The sequence below is a fragment of the Balaenoptera borealis genome, assembly GCF_965194805.1.
Source record: "Balaenoptera borealis genome assembly, chromosome: 7".
NCBI lineage: Eukaryota > Metazoa > Chordata > Mammalia > Artiodactyla > Balaenopteridae > Balaenoptera > Balaenoptera borealis.
This window is the reverse complement of record NC_138864.1, coordinates 49,093,513-49,107,896: the sequence shown is the minus strand read 5'-3', so window position 1 is coordinate 49,107,896 and position 14,384 is coordinate 49,093,513. Positions and strand designations below refer to the sequence as shown.

Sequence of the window (14,384 nt, the reverse complement as noted above, 5' to 3'; positions counted from 1 at the left end):
TTGCTCATATTTTTCCTCTCCTTCAATACTCCCTTCTCCATCTCTCTCCATCTATCACAATTTTCCATATCTTTCAATGTAAACTCAGCTCTTTAATAATGACCCTGGGTGTAATTTATCACACCTTATTCACATAATGTTTTGCTTATCTCATTAGGCCATTAATCCCAGTCTTGTACAACAATTTGTGTACTTACCTCTCACTGCTTCTGTACTCTCAGCTTCTCTAGTGCAAGGCTTGATTTTCATTGCTCTTTGTTTTGTAGCCTAGCACAATGCTTGTACATAGTATATCTTTAGTAGATACAGAGACATGGAATGAAAGAGAACAAAGGAGGAGGGAGGGAAGAGCTGAAAAAATGTGGGAAGAGAAGACCATGGTACTGGCACTTAGAGGCCTGTACTAGAGACGTATATAAGAGATATTGCAAAGCAAAAACTGCACTGAGATAATTAACTGATATTAGAGTTGAAGGGAATAAAAAAATTAAAGGATACTCTGAAATCTGTGTGAACAAAGGTGTCAGTCACAGAGATTGAGTAGTTACAGAAGGGATGGATAGGGAGAGAGAACATGAGTTTGTCTGAAATGTGATAAACTTGATAGGAAGGCAGGGTCCAATAAAACATATAATGTGCCATTTGAAATCTCCAAACCAGAGGCTAAAAGAGACAGAAAAGTAGATTTTGAAGTCAGAAATGTAACAGTAAATTTTAGTCAGGAATAAAGATGAATTATCTGAAGGAGATTCCAAAAAGAAAGAGAGAGCGTGAGAGAAGAATTGTCAAGGAGTAATGGTTATTTCCATCTCAGTTTCTCTACCTTTCTTTCAACTGATCCCTAAAAGAAAAAAATTTCTTGAGTATGAGATCCCATGGAATTTCAACTAGTGTAAGCTCTACCTATGACAAGAAGCCACTTTGGAAATGCTTCCTATAATAAAATTCCCAGTAAGTTAAATGGCATTTAAAGTCAGTGTTATGTTCTATCCGCCTTGTAAACTCGTATTTATGTACTCACCACTCAAATAATTCTGTATTTGAGTTAATATTTCATTAAGTAATAAAACATGCACCTAGCAAATTTCTTTTTTGAGACTTTCAATCAGTTTAATCACAAACCTAGTCAGAATTAGCTAGGTTTATCTAGCTAGCTAATATTATCTAGAATTCCCCTGTGCTTCAGGATATGTCTTTGCCTTTGGGAAATGTTGAGGTAAATTAATTAATATTATGCAAATCTTTTGAGGACATGTTAGTTATTAGTTCTCCTACAAGTATGCCTGCTACTTCTCTCACCCTCACCCTTTCTTGTCTCTGTTACTTCTTTGATGAGCAAATGTCCATAAAAGAGGTTGAAAATATACACACAAATATATATAATTTTGGCTGTTTTTTCTAGATTTTACTTTTTTCCAATGGAGGGAAGTTTATGAAAAAGACCTTGATTGGCGAAGCCTGTATCTGGCTTGACAAAGTGGATCTCAGAAAAAGAATAGTCAACTGGCACAAACTTTTGGTCAGTCCTACTCAAACCCACTGAAGAAATGTGTCTGCTCAGGGTATAGAAAGTGCTTTAAACAGTCTTAAATCAAGACTATAGTCGAATACAATTGTTCTAAGCTATGCTTTCAGGGGTAACCATGAGAAGAGGAACAAAAGGCAAAAACATACTCAAAGGCTTGCAAATGTATTGTTGTGGAACATAGAAAAAAAAGTCAAATGGAAAAGTTCATATATTGAAGACAAGAAAAAAAGTTCTGAAACCTTGGATTTCTTGTGGCTGTCAAGAAAAACAGTGAGAGAAATTTTGTTTACTTAATGCAGAAAGTTTTGAGTAGAGTTGAGCTACAGCTATCTAAAGGCTGAGACTCAAAGATTAAAATGTTTTCTAACGCAGGCAAAAGTAATCCTTTATGCAAAAGAACTTGGTTGAAAGGAAAAAACTAATGGAACAAATCTCGGTTTTCAAAAGTCTCTTCTTCATCTTATCTTCTCAGACAACTAACTGTTTTGAGATTCTGACATAGGATACACCTACAATATGTGTCCAGACTAGAAGTAAGGAGCTTGTGTTTACAGGGAAAAGGGAACCAGGGATGTAGAAATTATAGCTTTTAGATCATATTGTACAGGTTTTCTCTGTGTCTAAATGTTACAAGGGTGAACACCACCAGTTTTAGAATTCATGTTGTAAAAGCGCATTAGTAAAACTTGAAATAAAGTATAGTTAAGACAATACTAAGTAGAAATGAAATTACATTTATCTAGAAATAAAGCCATGACTGGCTAACAAAAAAGAATATTGCCCCACAAACTATTGGATGAAACATCAAAAACTCCATAATTTACCCTTAATCCAAGACATTTTCAGTCTACATAGCAAAGGACCTAGATTAAATTGGTATGTTCTAGGAAGCATGATAACTTGTTCTTTGTGGAATTGCAAATAAATGTATTATCCCATATATTTTCTTTCTCTTGAATGATATACGGACAGAGAGAAAATTCTTCCTCTGGCAAACAAATCGTATTAATCTGTGACATTGATTAAATTGGTGTCATTTCCTGCTCTTCCACAATGGTCTTTTTTTCCCCTTAATACATTAACTTGTTGCAAAATGAAAACCCTGACCCTAAATTCAAGTTCTCTTTAGTGCTCTATTTTCCTACTTTAGTGACAGTATCACAGTGATCAAGTTCATCAATGTTGGGAAAATATGTGAAAAATCAACATTATATTAAGGTGAAAATATCCTTTGAGCTATTTTAATAATATGGATTAAAAGGACCAACGTCTAAGTCATTAAAATGAAGCATCCTCTTCCCCATCAACCAACAACGTGAACAAAGGAGGTAACGTGGATTTACAGGAGACACACTCGGCTAGGATTAAAAGCCTGGCTTCTGGTCTTGGTTCTGCCACTGACTAACTGTGTCACCTTGCACATGTCACTTAAACTCAATTTTCCTCGGTTTTCTTATTTGTGGGAAAATATAATTATATATTCCTAGCCTTCCTAATGGGATGTTGGGATGATCAAACTAAGTGATCTATGAGAGAAGATGAAAGCACATTTCCAAATATAGTTTTATACACATAAGTGAGGAATAAGTATTATGCAGTTTTTTATTTCCCAATTTTTATATGTGAAAAAGCATCTTCCAAACCAATAGCAAGCACTGACATGGATGAAAGCAGTATATTGGCTCCAAAACTAATTTTTTCTTTAAAATATAAACTTTCGTTTAACCTAAAAAAGGGAGAAAATTCAATGAAACTGATTTGCAAATCGGGTTATCATAAATTAAATAAATTACGCCGATCTTACCCTATTCCCGTATCCACAAAAATAAATTAATTAAATTGCTTCTCTGTGAATTCTGAGTTTAGGAGCCGATTCTTTATTCAAAGGTGAGGTTTTAGTGGGATTAGAGAAATCATCTCCAAATATATTGCTCAGATATTGAATCTTCTCATTTTTAAAGAAAAACATACTTGAAATCTGAGAGGAATTGATTAAATTTAAGACATTAAAAAATAATTTCTAATAAATACCAGGTTATATATCTTTATTATATTCATAAAGAAATACAAATTCACTCCTTTCCAATCTAAGAAAGACAAGTCACTTTTCTTCCCTCTATTTTTTAAGACCCTCTCCCCCGAAAATGCAATGTCATTTATCATTGATATTGCTGTAAAATGAACGTGCAGCCAGGGGATCGCTAAGGATTTGATATTGCTAGGATTTTATTTTTAGAGACAACTAGATCTGCTGATGGTTGCCATGGATATTTCCAGCAGAATTTAGCACTTTAGGAAGCTTATAATCATCACTCATAACTGGGGAAGGGAAGGGTTCAGGAAGATCTCTTTCTGACATAAAAAGGCTCTGCTGTTTGTCCTTAAAAGGAAACTCTGGCTCCTGTGGGTCCTCTTCTGCAGTCACTTACATCCAGAAGTGTGCATGAGAGGTTTATGACCAGTTAGTTTACTTCATTCCAGTTGCAGTTTCTTTTAGGATACACAAAAGGAGGTGCCACCAAAACAAAGGTCATACCTTGGTACTGTTTGACCTGAAAAAGTAGGAGTCTTTCCATTACAGGTGCCCCTCTGTTCCAACAACTGGTGATGGGGCCAGGCCAATTCAGAGAGTTAAGTGACTTCTTTTTGTGCACCAGCATCCCCCTTCAGAGAGCATAAGTGTGCCAAGTTTGCAGCTGACCAAACACCTAGGTTGTACTGGAATTATTCTATGCAACACTGATCCTTCTACAAATGCATTTCTTCTGAAAGATATTGATTACCCTTCTTACAACAAAACTATTTCTTTTTTAATTGCAAATAGGGCTCCTGGTGTTTTTTACTTTTTACTTTTTGTATATATCACAGCACATGATTTTCCACTTTTTATTTCATTTATTTTACCAGAATTAGCTTTTTTTATCCTAATAGAGACAAAGTTTGTAATCTCTAAATAACACGTGATTTGTCTGACTATAGCACTTATACCTTGAAAAGCATCTTAATTTTCCCCACAACTTCATTGAGTCATCAGAGACGGAAGTTGCTTCTTGGTTTAAAATTCGGTCCTCAAGAAACCTTTAGCTGTGAAGCAAAAGCACAGAGTGAATTTTTACAAAAGACAGGGATATCTAGAATGGTCGTGACAGACACAGACAACACTAAGAGCAAGAAGTTGGTGTTTCCCTGTTTTACTTAAGGTTAAGGAGATTTTTGGTGACTCTGAACTCTTTATCACTTCAGTTTAAAGGAAGAGTATCCAAGACTGAGGGGTAGTGATTGTCTTTGCTCCTTAATGTTGCCCATATTGTAATTAATCACACTAGTAGATGCGTATTTTCAGCATATCAGTGGATTTAATTTTGTGGATCACACACATTAAGATAGTCATATTGTGGGAATATTATAGCTGGTAACCAGCTGATATTGATTCTTATTATAGGAACGGTTGTGATGATCGTGGTGATAAAGGTAGTGAACTAGGTTGGTGGTGATGTGAAATAAAATGAAATAATATACTATATTGTGCCCAATTTATTAGAAATGGTTTGATCAGCGTTTCGTTTCATTAATATATCATAAAGATGTTTATAGTATTTTTTTACTTTATTATTTAAATCATAACTAACAATATTTTTAAAAACTTATTTTCATTGCTGCAAAGTCTAATATTCCAAAAGCAGCCAACTACAGCTATATATGTGTTTATAACTCTATGTGTGACAGAGTGATTTTCCCTCTTTTTGAGCTTGGAGCTGGAAGTAAAAGAAAGCTCAATGAATAATTATGAGCTGTCTCTTTAATAATAACTTGCCTTTGATGTAACACAAGAATGAATGAGTGAAACATATTCTCATTGAATATGACACATTGATGTTTTCTGTATGTTCCATGTTGTTGTTATTATTAAAGATATACCCTTTAAATCAAAAACATTTAATCAAATGATTCCTTATCTGATACGTAGATTGACAGCATTTTCTTAATTCGTTGCCCTGTACATAACTATACATTTGGTAACCTAGACGAAGTTGAAATATTAAATCCTTGTGGCATTCAGCATGTGAATATGATTCTTGTTTGATTGTGTCTATATTTGTTGGTGATGTGCTCAGGTGCTCCCACTACCAATTAATGTGTGTGCTGATATCCTAAGAAAAACACATCTGATGTTAAAGGAAATAAATTTCTTGCCTGAAAAAATAAAAACCTAATAAAATTAATTTCAAGATAAAAAATAGAGTACTTGGAGATATGTCTTGTTTCTAACTATATGTTGCATGCTGTGTTGGTGATTTGCTAATGTGTCCTTTTTTTCTGTTCTACCCAAATCTCTCTGGAATATCTAATGAACAAATAAAAATTCTTGGGCTAAAGGTTGTATAAATTGAGCTGAAATACATGAGATTTGTATAAAAAATGCTTGTAAATCTGTCTTGAGTTTTACTCTATGTAAAAATGTGTCTTGGTTTTGTGATTGTATACAAGAAGTATCTTGATAACTTATGCAAATTGTGCTGTATAAAGGCTGTGGCCTCAGCCTTACTAATAAATATTGAAAATATCAACTTCGACTTCTTGTGTTTATCAACTTGATAGATTGATACTTAATATAGACATGGAACTTTCTGGAACATTTTCTCTCAAAATTATATGATGGATACATTCACTCACCCAGTTTAAAAAGTATGTTTTCAACAGCACGGTTACAGAAACAGAATTGAACAAATGTATAGCTTAATAAATTATTATATCAGACATTCTTATAACCACCACCCAGATCAAGAAATTGAACTTTAACATATTTGATACATTTTAATACATTGAAGTTGTTACTCTTATTAATCCTCAAATTTACCCTCTTGGGCCAGGGGGTACATCTTTGAGTGGACTTACATGTATCTTAGTTTATTCGATAACTTTCTCTCTGTGGCAAGAATGTTATATATCATTTCTTTAACCTTAAAACAGTATGGGAAATCTACTTAACTTGAATTTTTACTTTTATTTTTCTTTCTATTTACCTCTGTAAAATAATTAAATTTAGGAATGCATTGAACTGATTGATCAACTTTTATCTAATGTGCTATCCCTTCTCAATGTTTTGCTAAGATCAAGTGTAACATAGATGCCAATACCAAAAGCCAAAATTTAACAAACCCAATCTAACTGTATAAAAGTGGTAGACTCACAGCCATGTTGAATTATCCCAGTTACACAAGATTATTTCAATATTGGAAAATGAATTAATGAAATCCAGTACATTAATATATTAAAGTATAAAAATCATAAGGTGGAGGAAAACATTTGATAAAATCCAACATCTATTTATATCTATAAATTGAACAACTGAACAAAATAGTGAGACCAGCCGACTCGCACAGGAATGGACACTTCATATCTAACAGAGGAGATAAAGCAAAGCTGCAGAAAAGCATGAACTTTCTAAGCACGGGTCAGTTGGGTAGCCACTTGAGAAAGCTGTTTGGCAGAATAAGGTTAATTAGAACATGTGTAGCCTGTTTTGAGTGGAATGATGGGGACAGAACCAGTTTTTTTTAATGGATTCAACAAATATTTAATTCTTTTTAGACCTTTGGATTGTATCAAGGGTAGACTGAAAACTCTTGGACCAAAGTGGACCCTGCAGTCCACAGGTAGAATTTCTTCATTTTGGAGCCTAAGCTTTTGAAAGGTTTTTAGGACTTTCAGCTGATGAGATCAGCCACACCCACGCAGATTGAGGATAATCAACTTACTTAAAGTCAGCTGTTTAGAGATGTTAAATATCTCTACAAAATGCCATCACAGCAATGCCTCCAGTCGTGTTTGGATGAGTAACTGGGTGCTACAGCCTAGCCAAGCTGATACAGAAAGCTGCTCACCACAGGTAGGATGGAGAAATCTAAAGTTTTTTGTTTTGGTTGGTTGGTTGGTTCGTTCGCTGGTGGATTGGTTTGGTTTGTTCTTTGTTTTTAACGCCTCTGTGGTTTTTTTTTTATTTTCTTAACATCTTTATTAGAGTATAATTGCTTTACAATAGAGTGTTAGTTTCTGCTTTATAACAAAGTGAATCAGCCATACATATACATATATCCCGATATCTCCCCTCTCTTGCGTTTCCCTCCCACCCTCCCTAACCCACCCCTCTAGGTGGTCACAAAGCACGGAGCTGATCTGCCTAGGCTATGCGACTGCTTCCCACTAGCTATCTATTTTACATTTGGTAGTGTATATATATTCATGTCACTCTCTCACTTCGTCCTAGCTTACCCTTCCCCCTCCCTGTGTCCTCAAGTCCATTCTCTACGTCTGTGTCTTTATTCCCGTCCTGCCCCTAGGTTCTGCAGAACCTTTTTCCTTTTCTTTTTAGATTCCATATATATGTGTTAGCATACGGTATTTGTTTTTCTCTTTCTGACTTACTTCACTCTGTATGACAGACTCTAGGTCCTTCCACCTCACTACAAATATCTCAATTTCATTTCTTTTTATGGCTGAGAAATATTCCATTGTATATATGTGCCACATCTTCTTTATCCATTCATCTATCGATGGAAACTTAGTTTACTTCCATGTCCTGGCTATTGTAAATAGAGCTGCAATGAACACTGTGGTACATGACTCTTTTTGAGTTATGGTTTTCTCAGGGTATAGGACCAGTAGTGGGATTGCTGAGTCGTATGGTAGTTCTATTTTTAGTTTTTTAAGGAACCTCCATACTGTTCTCCATGTGGCTGTATCAATTTACATTCCCACCAGCAGTGTAGGAGCGTTCCCTTTACTCCACACCCTCTCTGGCATTTATTGTTTGTAGATTTTTTGATGATGGCTGTTCTGACTGGTGTGAAGTGATACCTCGTAATTTTGATTTGCATTTCTCTAATGATTAGTGATGTTGAGCATCCTTTCATGTGTTTGTTGGCAATCTGTATATCTTCTTTGGAGAAATGTCTATTTAGGTCTTCTGCCCACTTTTGGATTGGGTTGTTTGTTTTTTTGATATTAAGCTGCATGAGCTGCTTGTAAATTTTGGAGATTAATCCTTTGTCCGTTGCTTCGTTTGCAAATATTTTCTCCCATTCTGAGGGTTGTCTTTTCTTTTCTTTTTTTTTTAACATCTTTATTGGAGTATAATTGCTTTACAGTGGTGTGTTAGTTTCTGCTTTATAACAATGTGAATCAGCTATACATATACATATATCCTGATATCTCTTCCTTCTTGCGGCTCCTTCCCTCCCACCCTCTCTATCCCACCCCTCTAGGTGGTCACAAAGCACCGAGCTGATCTCCCTGTGCTATGCGGCTTCTTCCCACTAGCTATCGGTTTTACATTTGGTAGTGTATATATGTACATGCCACTCTCTCACTTCGTCCCAGCTTACCCTTTCCCCTCCCCGTGTCCTCAAGTCCCTTCTCTAGTAGGTCTGCGTCTTTATTCCCATCCTGCCCCTAGGTTCTTCATGACACTTTTTTTTTAAGGGTTCATATATATGTGTTAGCATACAGTATTTGTTTTTCTCTTTCTGACTTACTTCACTCTGTATGACAGACTCTAGGTCCATCCACCTCACTTCAAAAAACTCAATTTCGTTTCTTTTTATGGCGGAGTAATATTCCATTGTATAGATGTGCCACATCTTCTTTATCCATTCATCTGCTGATGGACACTTAGGTTGCTTCCATGTCCTGGCTTTGTAAATAGAGCTGCAATGAACATTTTGGTACATGACTCTTTCTGAATTATGGTTTTCTCAGGGTATATGCCCAGTAGTGGGATTGCTGGGTCATATGGTAGTTCTATTTTTAGTTTTTTAAGGCCAATAACAATTTTTACAATGATTTCCTGGCCATATGCATACGTATATCCCCATATCCCCTCCCTCTTGCATCTCCCTCCCACCCTTCCTATTCCACTCTTCTAGCTGGTCACGGATCACTGAGGTGATCTCCCTGTGCTATGTGACTGCTTCCCACTAGCTATCTCTTTTACATTTGGTAGTGTATTTATGTCCATATATACACTACCACTCTCTCACTTTGTCCCAACTTACCCTTCCCCCTCCCCTTGTCCTCAAGTCCATTCTCTAGTAGGTCTGCATCTTTATTCCCGACCTGCCCCTAGGTTCTTCATGACCTTTTTTTTTTTTTTTAGATTCCATATATATGTGTTAACATACGGTATTTGTTTTTCTCTTTCTGACTTACTTCATTCTGTATGACAGACGCTAGGTCCATCCACTTCACTACAAATAACTCAGTTTTGTTTCTTTTTATGGCTGAGTAATATTCCATTGTATATATGTGCCACATCTTCTTTATCCATTCATCTGTCAATGTCAAGTTGCTTCCATGTCCTGGCTATTGTAAATAGAGCTGCAATGAACATTTTGGTACATGACTCTTTTTGAGTTATGGTTTTCTCAGGGTATATGACCAGTAGTGGGATTGCTGGGTCATATGGTAGTTCTATTTTTAGTTTTTTAGGGAACCTCCATACTGTTCTCCATAGTGGCTATATCAATTTACATTCCCACCAGCAGTGTAGGAGCGTTCCCTTTACTCCACACCCTCTCTGGCATTTATTGTTTGTAGATTTTTGATGATGGCCATTCTGACTGGTTTGAGGTGATATCTCATTGTAGTTTTGATTTGCATTGTGCTAATGATTAATGATGTTGAGCATTCTTTCATGTGTTTGTTGGCAATCTGTATATCTTCTTTGGAGAAATGTCTATTTAGGTCTTCTGCCCATTTTTGGATTGGGTTGTTTGTTTTTTTGATATTGAGCTGCATGAGCTGCTTGTAAATTTTGAGGATTAATCCTTTGTCCGTTGCTTCATTTGCAAATATTTTCTCCCATTCTGAGGGTTGTCTTTTGGTCTTGTTTATGGTTTCCTTTCCTGTGCAAATGCTTTTAAGTTTCCTTAGGTCACATTTGTTTATTTTTGTTTTTATTTCCATTTCTCTAGGAGGTGGGTCAAAAAGGATCTTGCTGTGATTGATGTCACAGAGTCTTCTATGTTTTCCTCTAAGAGTTTTACAGTCTCTGGCCTTACATTTAGGTCTTCAAACCATTTCGAGTGTTTTTTTGTGTATGGAGTTAGGGAGTGTTCTAATTTCATTCTTTTATACGTATCTGTCCAGTTTTCCCAGCACCACTTATTGAAGAGGCTGTCTTTTCTCCATTGCATTTTCTTGCCTCCTTTATCAAAGATAAGGTGATCATATGTGTGTGGGTTTATCTCTAGGCTTTCTATCCTGTTCCACTGATCTATATTTCTGTTTTTGTGCCAGTACCATACTGTCTTGATTACTGTAGCTTTGTATTAGAGTCTGAAGTCCGGGAGCCTGATTCCTCCAGCTCCGTTTTTCTTTCTCAACATTTTTTTGGCTATTTGGCATCTTTTGTGTTTCCATACAAATTGTGAAATTTTTTGTTCTAGTTCTGTGTAAAATGCCATTGGTAGTTTGATAGGGATTGCATTGAATCTGTAGATTGCTTTGGGTGGTATAGTTATTTTCACAATGCTGATTCTTCCAATCCAAGAACATGGTATATCTCTCCATTTCTTTGTATCATCTTTAATTTCTTTCATCAGTGTCTTATAGTTTTCTGCATACAGGTCTTTTGTCTCCTTAGGTAGGTTTATTCCTAGGTATTTTATTCTTTTTGTTGCAATGCTAAATGGAAGAGTTTCTTTAATTTCTCTTTCAGATTTTTCATCATTAGTGTATAGGAATGCAAGAGATTTCTGTGAATTAATTTTGTATCCTGCTACTTTACCAGATTCATTGATTAGCTCTAGTAGTTTTCTGGTAGCATCTTTAAGATTCTCTATGTATAGTATCACGTCATCTGCAAACAGTGACAGCTTTACTTCTTCTTTTCTGATTTGGATTCCTTTTATTTCTTTTCCTTCTTGGATTGCTGTGGCTAACACTTCCAAAACTATGTTGAATAATAGTGGTGAGAGTGGGCAACCTTGTCATGTTCCTGATCTTAGAGGAAATGGTTTTAGTTTTTCACCATTGAGAACATTGTTGGCTGGTGGTTTGTCATATATGGCCTTTATTATGTTGAGGTAATTTCCCTCTATACCTACTTTCTGGAGGGTTTTTATCATAAATGGGTGTTGAATTTTGTCAAAAGCTTTAATTGCATCTATTGAGATGATCATATGGTTTTTATCCTTCAGTTGGTTAATATGGTGTATCACATTGATTGATTTGCGTATATTGAAGAATCCTTGCATTCCTGGGATAAACCCCACTTGATCATGGTGTATGATCCTTTTAATGTGCCGTTGGATTCTGTTTGATAGTATTTTGTTGAGGATTTTTGCATCTTTGTTCATCAGTGATATTGGCCTGTAGCTTTCTTTTTTTGTGACATCTTTGTCTGGTTTTGGTATCAGGGTGATGGTGGCCATGTAAAATGAGTTTGGGAGTATTCCACCTTCTGCTATATTTTGGAAGATTTTGAGAAGGATAGGTGTTAGCTCTTCTCTAAATGTTTGATAGAATTCGCCTGTGAAGCCATCTGGTCCTGGGCTTTTGTTTGTTGGAAGATTTTTAATCACAGTCTCAATTTCAGTGCTTGTGATTGGTCTGTTTATATTTTCTATTTCTTCCTGGTTCAGTCTTGGAAGGTTGTGCTTTTCTAAGAATTTGTCCATTTCTTCCAGGTTGTCCATTTTATTGGCATATAGTTGCTTGTAGTAATCTTTCATAATCCTTTGTATTTCTGCAGTGTCAGTTACTTCTCCTTTTTCATTTCTAATTCTGTTGTTTTGAGTCTTCTCCCTTTTTTTCTTGATGAGTCTGGCTAATGGTCTATCAATTTTGTTCATCTTCTCAAAGAACCAGCTTTTAGTTTTATTTACCTTTGCTATGGTTTCCTTCATTTCTTTTTCATTTATTTCTGATTTCATCTTTATGATTTCTTTCCTTCTGCTAACTTTGGGTTTTTTTTTATTATTCTTTCTTTAATTGATTTAGATGTAAGGTTAGGTCGTTTATTTGAGATTTTTCTTTTTTCTTGAGGTAGTATTGTATTGCTATAAACTTCCCTCTTAGAACTGCTTTTGCTGCATTCCTTAGATTTTGGCTCATCATGTTTCCATTGTCAGTTGTTTCTAGGTATTTTTTAATTTCCTCTTTCATTTCTTCAGTGATCTCTTGGTTATTTAGGAGTGTATTGTTTAGCCTTCATATGTTTGTATTTTTTACAGTTTTTTTCTTGTAATTGATATCTAGTCTTATAGCATTCTGGTAGGAGAAGATACTTGATATGATTTCAATTTTCTTAAATTTACCAAGGCTTGATTTGTGACCCAAGATAAGATCTATCCTGGGGGATGTTCCAGGAGCACTTGAGAAGAAAGTGTATTCTGTTGTTTTTGGATGGAATGTCCTATAAATATCAATTAAGCCCACCTTGTTTAATGTATCATTTGAAGCTTGTGTTTCCTTATTTATTTTCCTTTTGGATGATCTGTCCATTGGTGAAAGTGGGGTGTTAAAGTCCCCCACTATGATTGTGTTACTGTCAATTTACCCTTTTGTGGCTGTTAGCATTTGCCTTATGTATTGAGGTGCTCCTATGTTGGGTGCATAAATATTTACAATTGTTATATCTTCTTCTTGGATTGATCCCTTCATCATTATGTAGTGTCCTTCTTTGTTTCTTGTAATAGTCTTTATTTTAAAGTTTATTTTGTCTGTTATGAGAATTGCTCCTCCAGCTTTCTTTTGATTTCCATTTGCATGGAATATCTTTTTCCATCCCCTCACTTTCAGTCTGTATGTGTCTCTAGGTCTGAAGTGGGTCTCTTGTAGACAGCATATATATGGGTCTTGTTTTTGTGTCCTTTCAGCCAGTCTATGTCTTTTGGTTGGAGCATTTGATCCATTTCATTTAAGGTAATTATTGATATGTATTTTCCTTTTACCATTTTCTTCATTGTTTTGGGTTTGTTATTGTAGGTCTTTTCCTTCTCTTGTGTTTCCTGCCTAGAGAAGTTCCTTTAGCATTTGTTGTAAAGCTGGTTATGTGGTGCTGCAGTCTCTTAGCTTTTACTTGTCTGTAAAGGTTTTAATGTCTCCGTCAAATCTGAATGAGATCCTTGCTGGGTAGAGTAATCTTGGTTGTGGTTTTTTTCCCTTTCATCACTTTAAATATGTCCTGCCACACCCTTCTGGCTTGAAGAGTTTCTGCTGAAAGAAACTGTTAACCTTATGGGGATTCCCTTGTATGGTATTTGTTGTGTTTCCTTTGCTGCTTTAAAATTTTTTCTTTGTATATAATTTTTGATAGTTTGATTAACATGTGTCGGTGTGATTCTCCTTGGATTTATCCTTTAATGGGACTCTCTGTGCTTCCTGGACTTTATTGACTATTTCATTTTCCATATTAGAGTAGTTTCCAACTATAATCTCTTCAAATATTTTCTCAGTCCCTTTCTTTTTCACTTCTTCTTCTGGGACCCCTATAGTTCGAATGTTGGTGTGTTTAATGTTGTCCAAGAGGTCTCTGAGCCTGCCCTCAATTCTATTCATTCTTTTTTCTTTATTCTGTTCTGTGGTAGTTATTTCCACAGTTTTTTCTTCCAGGTCACTTATCCGCTCTTCTGCCTCAGTTATTCTGCTATTGATTCCTTCTAGAGAATTTTCAATTTCATTTATTGTGTTGTTCATCATTGTTTGTTTGCTCTTTAGTATTTCTAGATCCTTGTGAAACGTTTCTTGTATTTTCTCCTTTCTATTTCCAAGATTTTGGATCATCTTTACTGTCATTCCTCTGAATTCTTTTTCAGGTAGACTGCCTATTTCCTCTTCATTTATTTGGCCTGGT

The 14,384-nt window shown here is 35.5% G+C and overlaps 1 protein-coding gene across 1 annotated transcript in view; it reads left to right on the top strand.

The window, feature by feature from the left end:
• PCLO (piccolo presynaptic cytomatrix protein) overlaps positions 1-5,611 on the top strand; it is a 384,943-nt gene extending 379,332 nt beyond the window's left edge. The window contains exon 25 of the mRNA XM_082398709.1: positions 1,403-5,611. Coding sequence (XP_082254835.1) covers positions 1,403-1,543 — 141 coding nt within the window. The 3' untranslated portion in view covers positions 1,544-5,611. The remainder of the gene's footprint in view (positions 1-1,402) is intronic.
• The last annotated feature ends 8,773 nt before the right edge of the window (positions 5,612-14,384 follow it).